At 37.0% G+C, this 21,693-nt stretch overlaps 1 protein-coding gene across 1 annotated transcript; it reads right to left on the reverse strand.

Annotated features, from left to right (window-relative positions):
* Window positions 1-461: 461 nt before the first annotated feature.
* Window positions 462-6,812, reverse strand: LOC113066761 (C-type mannose receptor 2-like). The gene is made up of 4 exons (XM_026238782.1): window positions 6,779-6,812; window positions 6,327-6,686; window positions 5,001-5,348; window positions 462-823 (listed from the first exon to the last, which is right to left on the reverse strand). The coding sequence occupies exons 1-4, from the start codon at window positions 6,810-6,812 to the stop codon at window positions 462-464; spliced, it is 1,104 nt and encodes a 367-aa protein (XP_026094567.1).
* Between the last annotated feature and the right edge of the window lie 14,881 nt (window positions 6,813-21,693).

The raw sequence follows: 21,693 nt of genomic DNA on the forward strand, positions 1-21,693 counted from the left end.
GCAGTAAATTAACTTATGTTTTGAGTTAAAAGTGGAAGTTTTGTCATGTTTATTTCATCAGACTATTAGAGAAGAGAATCCATATTATAATTCACAGGATTATTATACAATCAAATTAAAATTTTACCTATTTGTTACTAACAAACATTTAGTTTAATGCAATGTTGAGAGGAATAAAAAAAATGAGACAAATCTAGCTGTACGTGAGTTTATTTGAGCCGATGTTGTGTTTTCATGTTTGTGTTCAAAATAAATTATTAGTGCAAAACATACAGAGTCATAACCACACTGGAAATACACATATATCATAACAGAAATAAAACAGATTTTTTTTCCACTTTTAAAACCCAATAAGGAGATTCACTCAGAACTTACTAAATAAATAAAAAAACATAAAAGTAAATCAGAAAGATAATGAAGTGGCCTATGAAAATTGTTAATGTGAGTAAACAAATTAGCTCTTAATTTCTGATGCAGATGAAGTTGAGTTTGTGAGATTCAGGAAGGCTGATCCAGCGCTGATCTCCTCCAGACTGAACTGCTCCTTTTCTGTTCTCCAGTTTGCAGTTTTCGCGTGTCGTTCCGTTCCCTGGAGCCCAGTTCTGATAGCACACGACCTCTCCACTCAGCCAGAGCCACATGTTCATGACACAGTAGTTGTGTAAACCCAACCACACTGCCTCAGTAGACGCTCGTTTAACCACGTTCATCACACGACGCTGAATCTCTTCTGAATGAACCGACACCAGATCCATATGATTCTGTCTGCAGTATCTCAGAGCTTCAGCCCACGTCAGATTCTCCATGATCAGAATCAGTTTATCTGGAAACCAAACAAACCAGAAGCAGAAACTAGAGAGAGACAACATGGAAAACAAACACTGTGGAGGAATTTGTCATGTCAGACATGTACAGTAGGTGGCCAACCAAAATAATGGTTCTACCACCAGGTGTACTGTCACCACACACTCTGCAAAATGCATTTGCAGCTTTTGACCGCTGAGTAGCGCTTTATCTACAAGTTATCAAACAAGCGCATTAAAGCACATTTTCCCAAATAGCCATCAGCTTTGCTTCACCGATGTTTTACATTTGATGGCTGCAGTCGGGGGAAATGAAAGAGAAACACTGTAGTTAAAATATTTAATATTCACAGATGAAAGTTTAGTACTTATGCATTTCTTAGAACGAATTCAAGTAGGATGAATGTCAAGCCTATGTGCCTTTGCTTATATTTTCTCTAAGCTGCACAGTATTACACAATATATTAGATTTGACATTTAATAGGTGTGGAGTGTTATTTATATAATATGAAATGTTATGTTATCCTAAAGAAATTGTGGTTTACTTTGTATTGAAGCATTAAAAGTGGTAGCCTAATTTATTAAACTCCTTCAATAAAACAGCATGCATTTTTTTTTCAGGCACTACTTTGTTATTCGTTACCTGTCCTTTATTTTGACAAATATCTGTACACTGATTTAAAATTTGTTGTGTTTAAAAATTATTTTAGTAAAACGTGAGGCACTGTATAATTTAACTCCCATTATTGAGGCCTAATTAAAACAAGAAATGAATAAATTAAACCTGCATGATAAGAGCTTCATTAATTGACAACTGCAGTGATTTTAAAGGGAGCCTTGTTTACTTGCTTTCATTTAATTTAAGTAAAGAAAAAATAAAATAAATAAATAAATTGCATCCGCATTTAAATGCAGGTGTGTAAAATATCAGAGTGCATGATTTGCACGGCGCTTGTGATGCTGAGTGCATGTGCAGCATTTATTCTTATTTGTCTCAATATTCTTCTTAAGATTCAATAATTTTTTGTCACATACACAATAATATAGAGCATACATAACCAGCAGTGAAATGTGAATCAGGACCATGAGAATCTGCTCCATGGACAGTGCATTTATTAAAAAATACATCACAGATTAAAATGTACATACATCTAGTTATGAAAGAATTAAATAAAAGTAAATCATACAAATATAAGAATAAAATATTTAAAACATATGTATACTGTAAAATTAAATAGATTATACAGAATAATGTGCATTATGCAAAGTACACTGTAGTCTTCAATATTAAGGTACCCAGGATGTACAAGAGGCAATATAAATATGTGCATTATACTCTAGTCTTAAATATTAAGATACACAGGAATGTACAAGAGGCAAATGTGCAAACAGGTTGAGACTGTCAGTATGTTAATGTGAGTTAGTGAATGATGAATATCTTACTGATAAAGTGAACATTAAGTGGAGGCATGAAGATGTTAAGAGGCTGGTTTTGAGTTTAGGTCTGGGGGAAGAAACTCCTCCTGGGTCTCTCGGTTTTTGCCATCAGGCTATGAAGTGCTTACCACATGGCACCAAAGTGAAAAGATGGTTACTGGGGTGAGACCCTGAATTTCCTCAGCTGTTGCAGATGGTACAGTCTTTGCCTGGCTTTATTAACCTGAGTTTGAAAGTGTGTAGTCCAAGTCAGGTCCTCCGAGATGTTTTCACCAAGGTACTTGAAGCTGCTCACCCTCTCCACAGGGGTCCCGCTGATCATAAGAGTATAGGGCTGCTGCTGTCTCTTCCTGAAGTCCACAATCAGCTCTTTAGTTTTGCTCACATTCAGAGAGAGACAGTTGTCCTGGCACCATGATGTTAGTTTCTCTACCTCATCCAAGTATCCGGTCTCATTATTGTTGTGAATGAGGCCCAGAACCACAGTATCATCAGCAAATTTGATTATAGATGTGGAGCTGTGCGAAGACACGCAGTCATGTGTGGAGAGAGTAGAGCAGGGGACTCAGGACACAGCCCTGTGGGGCTCCTACGTTCAGGGTGATGGAGTTAGAGGTGTACTGGCCTACTTTCACCACTTGAGGTCTGCCGGTGAGGAACTCTTGAATCCACTTGCAGAGTGAAGAATTCAGGCTGAGGTCTATGAGTTTAGAAGCAAGTTTATGGGAACTATATTATTGAAAGCTGAGCTATAGTCAATAAATAGCAGCCTTACATAGTTCCCGTTATTGCTGTCAATGTGCATGAGGGAAGAGATGTGAGAGATGCCATCATCAGTGGATCTGTTTGGGGTAATAAGCAAACTGAAGAGGGTCAAAACTGGGATGGAGGAGCATTAAGTAGTTTTTAAACACTCCTTTGAAGACCTTCATGACTGTTGATGTGAGGGCAACTGGATGATAGTCATTCAGACAAGATGGTTTATTGTTCTTAGGCACAGGGATGATGACAGATTTTTTAAAGAGGTGAGAACCACCGAGGCAGCAAGAGACAAACCAGTGAGCTGATCAGCACAGGACCTCATAATGGCCAGAAATCCCATCAGGTCCGGCTGTTTTTATTACATTCACTCGCTTTAGGGCTCTCCGAACCTCATCCTTCGACACCGTGATCACATGATCATTGCTGCTCTAACTGCTGCTTCCTGACGCACTGATCATCAGAGTCGCATTGCTTAGATTGTTTTCAAAGCGGTCGTAGAAAGAGTTTAGCTCGTCAGCCAGCAACGGATCTGTTCTCACCTCTGCAGAGAATTTATTTCCAAAGGCACAGATGGTCCTTAGTCCCTGCCTCATGGGTCCGGAGTCACTGAGCAGAAAATGGCTCAGCTGTCCTGTCCCTTTCCGTAGAACAGAGAAGTTATCAGATGACATTACAGCAGCGTCCGGGACTGAGGGCATTTCCTTTGTCCTTAAGACAAAGGATGTTACAGTCCTTAATGTCCTGTTGGAAATCCTGACTCTAAGATTGTCCATCTTATTCTCCAGAGACTGGACATTGGCAAGCAGAATGCTCATTAGAGGAGGACTGTGAGCTGTTTTCCTCAGTCTGTTGATCCCGCAGTGTTTCTTGATCTGTCACCTCGGGTGGAGAATCTCAGATGGCCACGATGAATTAGAGGATAAAGTTTTCTGAAACAGGTCAGTGAAGTGGTGTCCAATTTCCAAAAGTGTTTCTTTGTCGTAAATGATCAGTGCAGGCGTTATGTGTGTTAAAAGAGAAAGCAAAAGCAGGTTAAAAAAAGTAAATAAAATAACAATCTAGGCGGAGCAACCTGGACGGCGTCCGAACTCGACGGTGCCATTACAAATCTTGTTTGGTTTTTCAATTTTGGATAATTGTTTAAATTGTTTACTTTGTAATGCATATGCAAAAAGTGAATTATTATTCATATTCAAGTGTTTGTGTGAAAATTATTAATGCACAAGCATGACAGGGAGGCACCCTCTCGATCACTTGAATTTTTTTCCTGATAATGAAATAACTTAAAATTGGGGTGTCTCACATACATGAGAAATGTATCTACAGAAAGCTTGAAATGTCTTATTTTAAACTAATCAATTCAAAACGAGAGCATTACCTAATCTGTGAAGGTTGCATTTCTCTATAAAGGTCCATGTGGAGAGAGTCAGCGCTGTGAATTTCACCTTGCAGCCGATTAAAAAAAACAATTTCTTTATTAATAAATAATTAAAATGTCTCCTTTTTCTACTATTAAGCTACTTCTGTCTGTGCCTTGTGGTACTTAATGCTTGTGCTCAACCTATTATGTAATGGCTTTTTAATAACAATAGCATGCAGTAAGAGCCTTTGTGTAAAGGTCTTTCTTTTAATTTTTGATGAGTAGACTGTAGCCTAAGACTATCCTACATTTTGAAATTAACTCACTTTAACTAAATTTTCTAATGGTTTGTAAGGATGTTAAAATGTTATATTATAATGTTATTGTTGTTTTACTTCCTCCTTTCATCTCCATTAAAAAAAAAAAAATTTTTACAATTATATTCAGTTCATAATCCATCCCTTTGTGCCACCGGGCGGTAGTTTCACTAATTATATTAACACACGACTGACTTGCAGTTAACACCGTGGCCCTGTGGTACACATGGTGGTATTACCCATTCTGGTTGTCTACCTACTGTAGCGTGAACTTTATGAGATCTGGAGGAGATGGATAGTTTTTTGTGAGGATCTACTAACCTTCATGACACACAAAAGTATAGTTGTGGGTGCAAGGGACGTCATCCCATTGCCCCTGAGCATTCAGTTCAACCACTGTACAGTTTTCACCACCTCCATAATTATCAGGTTTACCAATTTTCCAGTATCTGAATGAGGAGTTACTCTGATCTGACCACTGCCATGAGTTTTTGAACAGACCGATCCAGACCCATGATCCAGATAAATGATTATCACTGATGATCTTCTGAACCTGTTGATTCTCATTCTGGTTCCTCACACTGACCAGATCGGTGTGATTCTGTCTGCAGTAACTCTGAGCATCTTTCCAATTCATCATCTGATTGACAAGGACGAGTCCTGTGTTTGCTTTAAGAAAAACAAATGAAAATCCATTTGTTCATTATTCTTATGCTGTTTTATGGTTTGGATGTGAACAGAAACAGCAGTGGAAACATTAGAAATGCATAATTTAACCCCTTTTAACCCTGTGTATGAGGTTATCATATTAATTATAACTATTCAGTGTTTCCACCATATAATGCTTATTTTAAGTTTCAGCCATTTAGATACACATAAGCATTCACAAAATATATATTTATAGTTTGCAAAATACACACCAATGTCTATGGAAGTGGCAATAACAATCCTTAGAAATATAATATGACAACTTTTTATTGATATACACATTGGGTGGGTTATAAGTTATATTTTAAACTCACTTGTAAAAAGATTAAAGACTTGAGCTGCTTCTACAGCTGGTAATTATGATGTATTAAATACTCAGATATTTCACATTATACTGTGATCTGTCTAAAAACTTAATTTTGATCGTCTAGATGTGCATTCAAACCATTTAATGAAACACACAGAAATACAGACAATCAGTGGCACACAGAGAAACATTTAAAAGCACAGAAACTTGATGTTAGCCCAGCACTGTGTCCTAAAATAGCTTCACTATCGAATCACATTATTTTTCTCTGAAATTAGGGTTTATGTTATAATGGACTATCATTCCTTTATGGACCAGACTCAAGTTAATCTACATAGGAAAAACAAAACCCTTGTAGCTGAAACATGTCTAGTGGTTTATTAATAATAACATAAGATCAATTTAGATCTCTAAGATTTTCAGGCTCTTTAATAGCAAGTTTTCATTGTGATGAATTATCATAAAGAGGGACAACAAACGTCTTTTCCTCTGGAAAATATTGTATTGACACAAAATTTGTATCAACACTGAAAGTGTGACAAATATCCACAGTCTCTTCTAAATTCACAAAAAAAAAAATTAAAGTCATACCTTTTACAATCCAAAAACTGGTGCATTTAAAATGAACTCACTGTTGTTGCAGATGAAGGGCCGGTTATCATTACATGTCAAATCATGCCATTGTCCATTTGTCATCATACCACACTCTTCTCCTTTAGCTTCAGGTTGTCCAGAAGCCCAGTTCAGATAGAGCGCAGGTTCACCTGAAGACCACTGCCATTCATCACGACCCGTCTTCTGCAGCCCAATCCAGACATACTGAAGACTTCTATCAGTCACACTCTTGTTCAGCTCCTTCATGTCGTTCATGTCATCAGTGGTGGCCAGATCTGTGTATTTCTCTCTACAGTATCTCTGAGCTCCAGTCCAGGTCTTCTTCTCATTTATAAAGTGATACTGACGCAAAACACATTGAGATACAGAGCAGAGAGCTGTGAAAGAGAGACTTTGAATTAATGCTTTTCTTAACAGAATCAAACCTAATGAAACTAGAAACCAGAAATAAAACCACAAACACACTCACCAATAAGAAGGATGAAATATAGAGTTTGGTCCATTTCTGAGGAAGAAAAATATAGATAAACTCAGATTAATTTTGGTGTAAAACATGATTTCAGTGATAAATGAAAATCCATCTCAAAAGGAATATAAATGCACATACACAACGATAGAGACAGTATTGACATGTCAAAGTCTAATTCTAGTTTAAGATTTAAATTATGGGTTGTTCTTACTTCAGAGGTTGTGTGTTTCTGTCCTGATTCTGATCTTTCTGTATACAGCTGCAAACTGTGTGATTATTATATCTGCTTTCATCCCTCATTCAGCATCACATCATTTGTTTATTACTCTGAACAATAGCACTTTCAGGTTTTCTTCCTCATTCATGTGTTTTTCTGACATTTTGCTTTGTTGTTGGTCTTTCTTTCTGTAATTCTCTGGAAGTGTGTTAATTTGAATGTGGTAGAGACTGATGGTCTGTATGAATTGCATTTACATAGAAGCCTCTCTGGAAAAATCCACCTCAATATTTGCATTTTCTTCTTTTTGTTTGTTTTCAATGTTGTTGCACCTTTGATACTGTCAGTGACCAACAGCATGTTTCTGTGTGATAAATTAAAATGTAAATTAAAACCTGTCGCAACAACATACATGAAGGAACGTGATTAAATTGTGTTCATAAAACAATTTTAAAAAAGCTTATAATTTATTTGTTCAAATAATGTAAATGGAAAGTTTGTTTCCATGGTTTGTTGTGCATCTGTAATCTATTAGTCAAGTTAAGGTATGTTGGTATTTGAATTATAAAAGCTGCACACTTAAACAGATGAAACAAGTGAAAATAAACAAAATATATATAAAAGAAGTTTATAATGATAATGAATTACAGCAAAACATTACAAATTCTCATATTAACATTTAATTAATGAAAACTCATTATATATAAATTTGTTTGTTCGGAGCCTTTTCTTAACATTTTATAAAATATATATATATATATATATATATATATATATATATATATATATATATATATATATATCATTAAAACTCATTTGACTTGGCATATGCTACTTTCATTGTATGACAAAATAGCATCATCAGGATTATGAAAAATATAATCACAATTTCTACCAACAAATTATTAACTCGACATAAATTGACCTTATTTATTCATCTTGATGGGTATAAACAACTGGAGATATGTCATTTTTTGCTAATAAATTGTCTCATGACCGCAGTCAAAGAAGCAAACTCGAAGATAAAACAGGTTTGGAAGGTCATGGTATCTGGGTAGGGATGCTAACATTGACCCATTAACTGACAGTAAGAATTTTTACCGTTAAATTGTAAAAAATAATTTGTAATGTTTTTTATAAAAAAAAAAAAGATGAGTCATATTCCGCACCCGTGATATATTCACTCTTTGTTCACCTGCTGTCCACTTAGAATAATTTTCTTTCTAACCCAAGCGTTCTTTCTAAATTTAGATATTGCTACCAGAATCTCACATTCAAATTTGTGCTTAAAGTAGATTTCTGAGTAAAGTGCAGATATGCTATTCTGCAGATATGCTCCCATTCAAATTACACCAGAAGTACAAGCTGCTACCATGTTTTATTCAGTAATTTATTCGCCGCAAGAAATCTGGTCAGGTCGAGCCATAGTTGTAGTATCAACTTTATATGGCCGCTCAAGCTAATGTTAATCTACAGAAATGTGCGCTATTGAAGTGTGTGTGGAAGCTGAACCGCAGCGCTCACAGCAGGACAGATGGAGGCGCCGGTGCTCTCACTTGCTCTTAAAATACTCCAACATTTTTGGTCATAAAGATAAAAGAAATAAATCTTTTCAATCCGTATATGTTTATTTGTGTGCATGCATACAGAATAACAAAGAAACGTTGTACTCTTTCAACACCTTAACTGGCACTTTTGGATTTTTGTATCTTTTAGTTTTGCATAAATTAAGTAATAAGCATCAAAAAAGTGTCTAGGTTTAGTGAAAACTTACTTCTAACTGTTGTAACATCAGTAAAAACAACAACAGCACTGATTATATCTATTATCAAGGGAAATGCGCCATTTCGTTCTTCCAGTTTAAATTTTATGAGAACATATTTCTCATAACGAAACTCCGTTCCTGGAGAGCCCCAGTCCTGCAGAGTTCAGCTTCAACCCTAATTAAATCTCACCTGCCTGTAGCTTTCTAGTAACCCTTCATCCTTGATTACCTTGTTCAGGTGTGTTTGATTAGGGTTGAAGAAAAACTCTGATCGCGAATAGCATATAAAATTATCCATAGCGGATCTATACAGGTGGAGCTGGGAAAGATGGAGGGTTTCAGAGAAACTCTGAAACCGCGCTGCAGGAATCTCTAATGAATGCTCGCCAGCCATATAAATGCAAGGCAGGAAGCTCATTGGCTGCATATGCAGCATGATCCAATCAGCTTGTGCCAAGTCATCTAACTCTCTGAATATTATCAGATACATTAGCATCCTGTGTTATCTAGAGTTTCTTGACAGAAATATATATTTAATATTCATCATACATTTTAAGTTAGAAGTTAAAAAAAATAATTTTATTAGTTTGTAGTCTAGATAAGGCTATAGGCTAATTTTTTTTAATTAACTTTTATTAGATGCATGCAGATTGAAAGAAATAATAATTCTTAATAATCTTTAAAATGAGATATTCACTGTATTACATCTTGAGTCATATATTTGATTGTTTTATGTGCCTTGTGGTGTTTTTCCTTTTGTTTCCTGCTACCACTCTCATGGAGGAGGTTAGCTCAGCTTCACTGATTGGCTGCAACCAGGATAAAGTCAGCATATAAAGTCAGCACTGCCTCACTGCAAGCTGAGAGGGAGTATATTAGCTGATTGGTAGACTTTATGGTACAGTATGCAGAAAAAAACTTTCAGAAGTAAACCTTCCCTCTGAAATATTTACTGTAGGAAATCTGGCGGCTAGTGGCGTGGCCCAAAGGGATGTGACTATGAAATTGAAAGTAAAAAACAAGAGACTCTGAGGAGGAAAAAGCAACTCAAGGACGTAACATTCCAGAATAAAGAAATGTTGACAAAATCAAAACAAGTCCATGTCAGTCCACTGGGAACTTATGCTGTTCCCCTGCTGTTCTCATTTAGGATCTGCTGTTCTCTTGCATTATATACTCACAGATCTTGCGTTATTCCTCCAGGAACAATGGCAACTGATCATCTGTGTGTCTGGGAGTAAAGAGCATGTGGTCTCTTCAGTCTTTATGTCACAGGTCGGAGCGGACCACAGATGTCGTGAGTCTCGCCCCTCCCTAGTTTCCACCTCGAGGAGGTCTCAAGAACACCTCAATGACCAGACGCACGAGAGAGAGTGGGTATAATTAAAACAACTTTGTTTAAATTATTTAAAAAGTGTGAGGGGAAGGGAAAAGGGAATCTAAAATCCACTCTCGAGGCCAGAGAGTATAGGTCCGAGTCGCTTCTGACTCTGTCACGGGGACTCTCAGGTAAGCCTGTAGGTGAATTGGTGTCCTTTCCTTCACTTGACTCAACAGGGTTTTTCTCAGTAGTGCCTTTGTGTTTCTCCTGCAGGAGAACCGTCGGTGGGGCCCTTCCAGTCCCTGCACACAGAGCAAAGAAGGTAAGTAATTCTGATTAATTGGGTGGGGTGCGTACCTGACGCCGTTCGCCACGAGATTCTGGGTCCGCGGTTTGAAATGCCTAAAAGGTCCACAGGTAAGTATGCAGGTGAATATATTGGGGTCTTGGCCTTCAGTGTATAGGTAAGTATGCAAGAAAGATACACAATCCTTAACTCCGATTTTCGTCCAGGTAAACCCTACGGGTGGAGTTTGCAGGTGAGCATGAAAGGACGATGCACTGGTATTTCATTCGGGGCGTACAGGTAAGTATGCAGAAGGACAACTGGGTCTTTACGTTGAACGTACAGGTGAGTATACAAGGGCAACTACAGCTTGACTCTGGGCATACAAGTATACAAGGACAATACGCTGGCTCTTAGCTTTGGGCGTACAGATGAGTATACAAGGACAATATGCTGGCTCTTAGCTTTAGACGTACAGAGGGGTATACAGGGGCAACTGGAGCTTGACTTTGGGCATACAAGCATGTATACAAGGGCAATACGCTGGCTCTTAGCTTTAGGCATACAAATGGGCATACAGGGGCAACTGGAGCTTTGCTCTGGGCATGCAGGTGGGTATACAATGACAATACTGAATGGATACAACTCACAGACCCTCGACGAGGTGGACGTCAGGCTTTTCAGCTCGGGAGTCTAGAGAAGGTGTATATGTCACGACAACTGTGGTCTTCTTCACCGGGGCAGACTTCCCAGACCAACACTCAACACGGTCAACTCAAACCGTGGAAACACTCCCACGACGACTCAGAGCCTCAAGCTCAGACCTGTAGGACTGGTAAGCAGACAGACATGGTTCCTTCACAAATGTGCTTAGCTTCAGTGAATATGTGGAGAAAGACACACCACCTCTCGAATTAGACCAAGAGTGGATAGAAATACAGATTCAAGTTGCTGCACGTTGGGCCTTCCACGGCCTCAGCTGGTGTCACCACGCTGGGTGACTTCAGGTAGGTTTGTGCCACCGGGTATGTACCTCAGGAATGACTCAAACGCTTCCCTCTCCTCTCTTCCAGACAACAGACCAGAGATCTAGACAGGGGCGAACCTCTGAAAGCGCTCCACAAACAGGTATTCATACACAAGGGCTACACAGCTGGATGTTCATATAGCAGCCAACACTTCTCTCAGTCGTCGTCCCCCACAATATGCACACTGTTCCTTACTTGCTATTGTTGACACGTCACCACTGGGCGGAGTAGGGGTCCAAAAGCCATGAGCGGGCATGTATATAAAAGACGGTCGTCTCACAACACCGGTGCACGTTCTTCTCCACAGGGTTTTCTCACCCTGCCTAGAGGGTGATTACTGACGACATGACAGCACGACACTGCAGACTTCAAGTGTACACACGGCAAAGAAAAGGACTCACCCACTGCACTCCACACACTCACAGTGAATTAGGGTCAAAACCACATAGGACCGGGGATTAGTTCCTGGACGTTGGGGGCACCGATGCAGCAGACGGCCAGAGGAAATGTCACAGCCACGACAAGGCACCAGACTCCTTTTTCGCTGGTTCCGGCTCACCCACCAATCCTATTACGGTGGGGCCGCTCACACTGGCCACAACTCACAAGAGGTATATGGATATTCCACACTTGCAAAATAACTGTTGACTCGATGAATATTTCAGTGTACTCACACTTTCATTAACACTGGATCTTTCCACTTCTCTTCCGGATAACCGACATCCGACACAACTGGCAGCACAATCTCCTTCCTGCAATCCTAGCAGATCTTCAATGTGTGTTAACTTCACCTCACACAATGCATCTGAACACAATGCTCCAATAAAGATATTCGTATACTCAGCCCTGTGTGTGTATCTCTCTTTGCCCAAGCTCCACAGTACACCATACACTCTCTCTCCAACTCGCCCCTCCGCTCCGTTGCACCCACAATAACTACTAGGAATCACCAACAACTTCCTGTGTTTCTGATGCCCTATTTATGTGTCTCCTCTTCACCAAATTGCCCAATCAGTGATCGCCACGCTCAACAAGACACCTGTTCCCAATAACACGCCGATTTGGGTTCGCCAGCGTTCCCGGAAGCAGCAGTGTTTGCGATATATGGTCCGGGCGGAACCAATCTCCGTCACTTTTAGTTCCACCCTTACAAAGTCACTCCGTGACATTTAGCCATCACTAAGATATGAATTTCTTATCTCCAGTTACTTCTTCCTGTGGAGGACAGCAAGGGAGTTTACTGACTCCAGATCTGCATCTGTGTTCAAGCGGTACTGCACTCCTCAGGTGTGTAAATATAAAGTTCTGTATGGACGTACCATGCTGCTTCAGAGCATCCCACAGATTGACAATATACTTGTGTACTGCATACTAGCCTGCATCAGATACTGCTGGCCTTGTGCCTGTCCTGACCAGTGTTGCATTTCCTGATAATGATGGATTTTAGCACTTAAAGCTGCAGTAGGTAACTTTTGTAAAAAAAATTTTTTTTACATATTTTTATAACTGTCATTATGTCCTGACAGCAGAATATGAGACAGATAATCTGTGCTATCTGTCCTATTGCCATTTGCAGAAATACACCGCTCCCGGTAAGAAAACAACCAATCAGAGCCAGGAGGAGTGTCTTAGGAGTGTCAATCAAGCTTGTGTGCGCGCTGATCACCCCCCCCTCTCCTGCACACTCACAGCATGTGCAGCCATTCAAAATCAATACTGCCGGTGTGCTGCCGCTGTGCTAATGACGGATAAACTATCCAAACTGCCAATTCCTCGTGTGACACTAGCTCATAATATAACAGGTAAACGGAAAAAGACAGATGGCGATGAAAAAAAAAAACAAAAAGAAAGAATTTGATAGAGTCCGAAATAAAAGAGGGTAAATATCGGAGCGGCTTGTCAGAGGTGGAGGGAGCTACGTGTCCTGAAAGGATTTAAAACCGATGCAGAGTTAGCCACATTTCTGCTTGACAAGTAAGTATCCATGCTTGATTTGTTTCATTTTTTAAAAACTACACAACTAAGATAATTTCAAAACGGGCCTGAAAAAATTATGTATGGCATGATTTCTTGTAGATTTCAGGGTTGAGCTGTTGAGGGAGGGCTTTAGCGCAGCAGAGAGCGAGGGGGAGTGACCTGTAAGCTGTGATTGTTCAAAATCTCAGGCTAAGTCGACGTTTTCTAAAAGTTCCCTACTGCAGCTTTAACAGCGTTCTCTACAAGCGATTTTACAAGTGCTTGTTTCTTTAACGCACTTTTCACAAAAAGCACTTATCTTGAACACACAGCTGTACTTAAAAGAGACAGTTCGACCCCCCCACCCAAAAAAAAAAGAATCTGTTTTTTTTTTTTTTTTTTTTTTTTTGTCACCCTTAGATTTGTACCAAATCCTGTAAAAGTTTCTTTCTTCCATTCAACTCAAAGGAAGATATTCTGAAGGATGTTGATAACAAGACATTGACTTCCATGGTATTTTAATTCATACTATGGAAGTCAATTGCTACTGTCAACTGTTTCATTTTTGCGAGACTATCCCTTTAAAGATCCCCTTTTATAATTAAAATCATCCCAAACAAACACACCTCATTGCTCCACCTCCAAAACACCCTACAATCGTAACCGCCCTGCTTCGAATCAGTCTTGAACCCTGATATCGCCGGCATGTGAGATTAATGCACTAACAATGACAATAAACACCACATTCTCTATCAGTCTTCAGCACAGCTCTCGAGATCAGGGGTTTAACTGCACAAATCTCACTAGCTGGCCTCCTTTACACATGAAACGCAAGAGTGAATATTATTTGTCATAGCAGACACACAACAAAATAATGCTTCATGATAAATAAAGAGCTGATGATAAAAGAATGACAACGAAGCACAAAAAATTAACATACAGTATAAAATAGTGAATGCTTCAGACAATAACACGTAAAAACCAGTGCTACTCACGTATAAACCAAGAATAGGCTTTCTCTTTCGGGCAAAAAAAAAAAGTTTTTCCTTTGGAGCTAGAAAGAAAATTATTCATAGTACTTTTTTACCCATTTTAGATTATGGAGATATTATTTGTATGCATTCTTCTATTTATTTATTAAAAAGATTAGATTGTATTCATCATGCTGTGTTGCGTTTTATAACAAACGCTTGTTCACGTACACATCATCGTTTGTTATATAATCATGTAGGCTGGACGTCCTTACATCAAAGAAGGAAATCACATATATTAGTATTTACAGTAAAGGCATTGCTGGGTATGCTGCCAAATTACATTACTAGGCTGTTATGCCTGTATAAAAAGAACTATAACACTAGATCATCGATTGGCATTAAATTAGAAATACCTAGGATACACTCAGAACATGGAAAATCAGCTTTCTCCTACTCTGAGGATTTTTTTATTCTTAAATTTTCATATTCAATGAAAAATATGGGTTAAAAATGAAATAAAAAAGTAAATAAAATAAATTGATATAAAGTATATCCACTTAGCTTACCTGTTGGGTTTACCTCTCTCATTCTGGACACATCCAAATGTTTCTATATTCGTGATTATTATTTATTAGGTAAAATAAAAATTCTCTTCACATTCATCTGTGCTCTCTTGCGCAATACCTTCCTCTCGCATTGCTCAATTGTGGACGACGTAAAAGTGTTTGATATAACGGTTGCTGTCCCATTTTATACATGAATTGTTAATAATTAAAAAAAGTTATTTTGTTAGTTCCATGGTAACATGCAATCAAGATCTTCTGTTATATAGGCTATATTTAATATTCACTGTGGCATTTTCACCCGTTTACACTTAAAATTCCATTACATTTTAAATTCAGTTTAATAGTATTAAAAATTCAGATTTAAACTAGTATAAAAATGCATTAAATTGCTTAAATTATTTCTATAAGTTAAAGTAGCCAACCTTAAAAATGTGTTGTCAAGACTTTATTTTTTTACAGTCTGATAACAACTGTATTCGTTTTCATTTTTTTATTATTATTTTTGTTTTAGTTTATTGAAAATAAATTGGCTAAAATAGAAGCAGACACGTTTAAATTAAAACAACCACAAAAACATGACTAGTCTTAAGGGAAATATAGGTTTTATTATTTTTATAAATCACAGATCTCACAGACAAACGTCTTAATATTATCGCACATTAGAAATGTTTGGTGAGATAAAATGTGCATGATAACATTAAGCAAATCTCTTCGCCATCGTCACTCTTTATTATTAAGCAGGAGTTCACGTTATTGCGTGTGCATGCGCGGGGCTCGTTGTGGTGTGTGTGTGTGTCTCTCTCTCTCTCTCTCTCTCTCTCTCTATTTAACAGCATTAGCTCAATAAAATCCGTCTTCCTTCTGTTAGAATGAATGTACATCGTCTGATGAAGCTTTCAAAGTTGCTGAACCGGTTTATATAGGACTGTTGTTTTGGTTATAGACAAAAAAAATCGTCTGTCCCCACGTAAGATTTTTCTAGTCGTCCATTTGTTTTACTAATCAGGGGTTTATATTAAATTTACATAATCAAATCTTAATATATTCCGCGCTCAAGCACATGCATTAAGTTTGCCACAAAGTACATGCAGAAGTAGCCTAATAATTGTGAAAAATGAGACATTTTAATTATTTATTAATAAACAAATGTTTTCTTGTCTGCTGCAAGATGAAATTCACAGTGCTGGCTCTCTCCGACAGAGAAATGCAACATTCACAGATTGTTGAATGTTGAATATTAATGCGCCCTGTCATTAATGCGAATTAATAATTTTTGCACAAATACTTGCATATGTATTAATTCACATTTTGCATTACAACGAAAATATTTTTTTACATGCAGTTATCCAAAATGAAACCAAACAAGATAAAATAAATATAAAATAAAATAAATAAGAATAAAAGCTTCACATCTACCATAACACGTGCAGTGCAAATCTTGCACATATTTTACACACCTGCCCAGCTGGCATTTCAACGTTGATTCAACGTTGAAACAACGTCAGGTACCATGGTTGAATCAACGTTGAAAAACCTTTCGATTTTGCAAATTGGATCAACGTTGAAATCACGACGTTGATTCACCGTTGAAAACGTGACGTTGATGTACGGTGGAAATCACAACGCTGATTCACTGTTGAAATCCCGACGTTGAATCAACGTTGAATAACCTTTCGATTTTGCAAATTGGATCAACGTTGAAATCGCGACGCTGTTTCACCGTCTTACCTGCATTATGGGTGAATTAGGGTCGTGCTGCAGCCCTGGGATGAAAGCTGAATGAGGTGTTGATTTTGAAAAGTTAATCAGCGTTGATAACACGACGTTGTTTCCCCGTCGTACCTTGCACCGTGTGTAAATACACCTAGATCCTAGTTGGCATTTAGATCAACAATGTACATGCAAGGCTAAAAATCTAATGACTGGCAGCAATGACTTTACACACAACTTCAATAAACGACCACATCCTCAAAATTGTCAAACAGCAGTTAAATTTTGGAAACATACTGAATAAAACAGATGAAAATAATCCCACACTTTATTATGCAGAGTATGCATGGAGGTAATGCTAAAAACATGTAGTAGAACAATCCAAATACAATAATATTTAAAGGTTTTTGTAAAATAATTTGGCACAAAAATGCATATTTTTTTCAGCACTTACAAGACAAACCCTTGAACCTTTATGACTGAAACCAGTGGATCTTTTATTTTGGTGGAAAACTACAGTTTCTGTCAAAAACATGTTTTAGTAATGTGTCTCATTTCAAGTTGTGCACATTTGTGCAGTGAAAATGTGTTGCACAGTACGAGCAGGGAACCTTCAACCAGTTGATTTCTAATGGAACCCCCCGGACTGTGTCTTCTTTACCGTGGGGAATGCAGAATGAGATTTCTACCGCAGGGCACTCTAAACTGTTAGAACCAGCAGCCTTAGTGTATACAGTGTGGTTGTGCTTCGGGTGATCCTTGAAAGTGTCCCAGCGCTAGGTCCATTCTGACGCCGTCCCCTCCACTCTCTCCCACTTGTGCACTTTCTGTACCTTCCTGTATAAACATTTACATTTAATCATTTAACAGACGCTTTTATCCAAAGCGACTTACAAATGAGAAGAACAGAAGCAGTCAGGTGTACAAGCGAACAACAACAGTATACAAGTGCCATGACAAGTCTCAGTTAGTCTAGTACAGAACGCATAGCCAGGTTTTTTTTTTTTTTTTTTTATAATATGAAAGACAAGAAAAGTGCTAGCATTAGTTGGTTAAGTTCCGGTGAAAAAGATGAGTCTTAAAATGTTTCTTGAAAATGAGTAAAGACTAAGCAGTTCGGATTGAGATTGGGAGGTGATTCCACCAGCTGGGCACAGTCCAGGAGAAGGTCCGTGAGAGTGATTTCGAACCTCTTTGGGATGGCACCACAAGGCGTCGTTCACTTGCAGAGTGCAAACTTCTGGAGGACACATAAGATTTAACCAGTTTGTTTAGGTATGTCCACAATGTTTCACAATAACTTTGATATTGTGAAATATATTTAACTGAAAACTGAATGCAAAATAAATCACACAATATTTTCACTTTACAGTTCAGTAACAGTGAGGTTGGAAACAAAGTGGACAACACTATTCATTAAACACTTATTTAGTGTATTCAGATGAAAATTTACAATATTAACAAATTATTCACAAGCAGTGTTTTCAGAACCCCCAGTTACACTGTTTTAATCAAAACACTAGTAATACAGTGTAGTAAAACAAATAAAATCTAATTCAGTAAATTTTTAATAAACTAAGTACAATCAAAACCTATCACAAAAGGTCAAAGCATCTCTAGCAGAAGTGACAGTGCAATGTAGCAGATGAACAATTTCTTACCAATGTTTCAAGAATAAACTGGATCCTCGATGACTCTACAAGGGGAAAGAAGAAATGGTTTACTGAAAAGTTCTTAAAAAGCAGGATTTCATATTATACCATTTCTTTAAACCACTGGTTCTCAAACTTTTTATACCAAGTACCACTTCAGAAAATATTTGTTATTAAATATTAAGTTGCACCATAATGACCGACATTACATTTCAGCAGCGTAGTAGGCCAAACTATTCAGCTACAGCTCTACAGTTAAAAAATGAGGCAGTTTTATTCTAATAAGAATATGAATTGTTGTCAGACACTTTACCGTGGTAAATACAGTTTGAACATTAACACTACAACTGTGCTTACATACACAGGTAAATAAAAAAAAGTTTAAATTAAAATGTACTTTTAAATGTAATTATGTAACAAAAGTTACAAAACTGTACTGTACTTTAACTCTAACATACTTAAATGTGCAAAAAAAAAAAAAACTTACTCAAAGATTAAGTTAAAATATATTAACATTAATTAGTTTAATTTAGTGATTCACCTGCATAACAACTAGAGGGGGCCTGACACTTTGAGAACCATGGCTTTAAACAATCCTTTTATTTATTTATTCATTTTCATTAATTCATTAAAATTATATTATTTAAATACAGACATTTGCACTTATATGTTTCAGAAAACACTTTGAAACTATTATAAGCATACAAACATATATAACACACCTAATGCATGGGATACATATCAGGAAAATATGGGAAAATCTCTAAACCATCTCTAAATCTCTCTTACCAGCAACACATTAGGTGAGCACCTAACTTGATCATCTGTGATAAAGCAATGCAAAAATAGACACACGGGTATTTATTCATCTGCAGATTACATGTCCTTTAAACTACCCATTTGTAAACTCTGGTAATACTTTACTATTTTCAAAAGATAATAAAGATAACGTTAGCGATTTTCTTACCTCATTTTGCCAGGATGTTTTCAGGACCTCGCAGAACACCTGACCCTTCTTGTGTTCACAGTTTTTGTTCTCCATTGACATGTCACGACTCAAATTCGCTCAAAATAAATAAAAAATGTACAGGCAAATATGAAATAATTCGGGACCGATAGAGCAGTCAGTTATAACGAGCAGCAGCTCACAGTTAGCCGCCTCACTCACAGAAAGACGACAATAACGGTCATATTTTTAAATGTAGAAAGGCGCGAACCGATTCATTGTCCAGTTTCCTGAATGACAGCCAGATTAACCAATCATGATAGAAGTAATAAAATACAACTACCAATGGGAGTTGTTTCAGTGTGATAAAGCAGCGAAATGTATATAGTTTTATTGTTGTTAATGATGATAATATTTAACATATACCTTTAGATTTTAGAATAGGTATCATGACTAAAATATTTTAAAATGCTATTAAAATAATTAATTAATTTAAATAATTTAATATAAATAATTTAAAAGCTTGTTAACCTTTAACTACCATTTAGCATTAAACATTTTTAACGTTGTTTCATTAAAACAACTGACCTTATTTCAGCCATATTTCAATGTTGAAAGTTGGTCATGTGCTGGAAGTTTTTCAACAGTTCATCTTTAAACGTTGAATCAACGTTGTTTCAACGTTGAAACCACAACTGACCTTATTTCAACCATATTTCAACATTGAAAGTTGGTCATGTGCTGGATGTTTTTCAACCATTCAGCTTTAAACGTTGAATCAACGTTGTTTCAACGTTGAAACCACAACTGACCTTATTTCAACCATATTTCAACGTTGAAGGTCGGTCATGTGCCGGCTGGGTGCATTTAAATGCAGCTGCATTTATTTTTCATTAAATAATATGAAAGCAAGTAGGGCTGGGTGATAAATCGATTTGATCAATTAACTCAAATTTCTTATTTACATCGGTTTGTTTGAATGAAAATCGGTTTTCTTTTTAACATCCACCGACGCACCACTCAGTTCTCCCGTAGTTCTGAGTGGCTCAACCCTGACAGAGACACGCCGCTGAGCAAAGGATGAGCGGAGCGGTTTGATTCTGACTGGAAAACTCCATCACGAGTACAATTCATGCCAGAAGCCTGTAATATAACTGCATATTCAGCAAGAATTCATGTTAAACATATTTAGCTATATGGCTTGATCAGGTTATAATGACTGCAATAGTCGAGCGGGATGTTAAAGGCTATATGAGTTTGTCTGTTTCTTTTACTGATTATTTTTGGGTTAAAGCATGATTTAAACAGATAAAGCACATTCACACGCAATCGCTTTAGCAATAGTGCATTCAAACAAATGGAATCTTACAGTGCTATTACATTACCAGTAGGCTATTTGATTTAGAAATCTTGAAGAAATTAATCGATCTGTTTAGATAAAATAACTGACAAAAATGTACTGTTATGAAGCTCTTTTTTACATCGTGTGTATTTTGTTGATTATAATGAGAGAACTTGAGTTTAATCGTGAGGACGTTTTATTAATCCGTCCATTCTTTAGAGTTTCAAAGATTTAATCGTGCAGGTTTAATTTTATTCATTTCTTGTTTTAGGCTAATTAGGCATAAATAATGGGAACGAAATTATACAGTGCTTCATGCTTAAACATACAACAATTTCTTAATCAGTTTACAGACAAATGTTTTTTCCCCAATAAATTAAAGGACACCTAACGAATAACAAAAATGCATGTTGTTTTATTAAAGGAAAAAATATATTTATATTGAAGATATAAATTAAAATATAGGCATAATATATGAAAATATTGACATTTTTCATATTAATCCATGAAGCCAACCCCCCTAAAATAGGCTACCACTTTTAATGCTCCGTTGCAAAGTAAACCACAATTTATTTTGAATAATATAATGCATAATTAATATAACATAAATAATAATGCACACCTTTTAAATGTGTCAAATCTAAAATATGGTTTAATATCATGTAAATTAGAGAAAATATAATCACAGGTTCAGGCACAGCCTTGACATTTATCCTGCTTGAATTCGTTATAAGAAATGCACATAACTTCATAAGTACCAAACTTTAGTCTGTGGATATTAAATATTAAATATTTTAACTACAGTCTTTTTCTTTCATTTTCCCAGACTGAAGTCATCAAATGTTACACATCCGTGAGACAAAACTGATGTCTATTTGCAAAAATGTGCTTTGATGTGCTTGTTTGATAACTTGTGGTTAAAGCGCCACTCAGCGATCAAAGGCTGCAAATGCACTTTATACCGCCGCCGCGGTGGTATGTGTGGTGGTAAAAATGGCCTTTTTAATGTCTACTTAGTGTATATTACCACAGCAACTATAGAATTTCTACAACAAATTAATTCAAGTACTTTACTATAGTATGGTTCAAAAACACTATAGTATTTACTATAAATTACAATAACATTTTTTCATGTGGGATATTAGCTTATAA

This window comes from Carassius auratus, chromosome 4 (genome assembly GCF_003368295.1).
Source record: "Carassius auratus strain Wakin chromosome 4, ASM336829v1, whole genome shotgun sequence".
NCBI classification, from domain to species: Eukaryota; Metazoa; Chordata; class Actinopteri; order Cypriniformes; family Cyprinidae; genus Carassius; species Carassius auratus.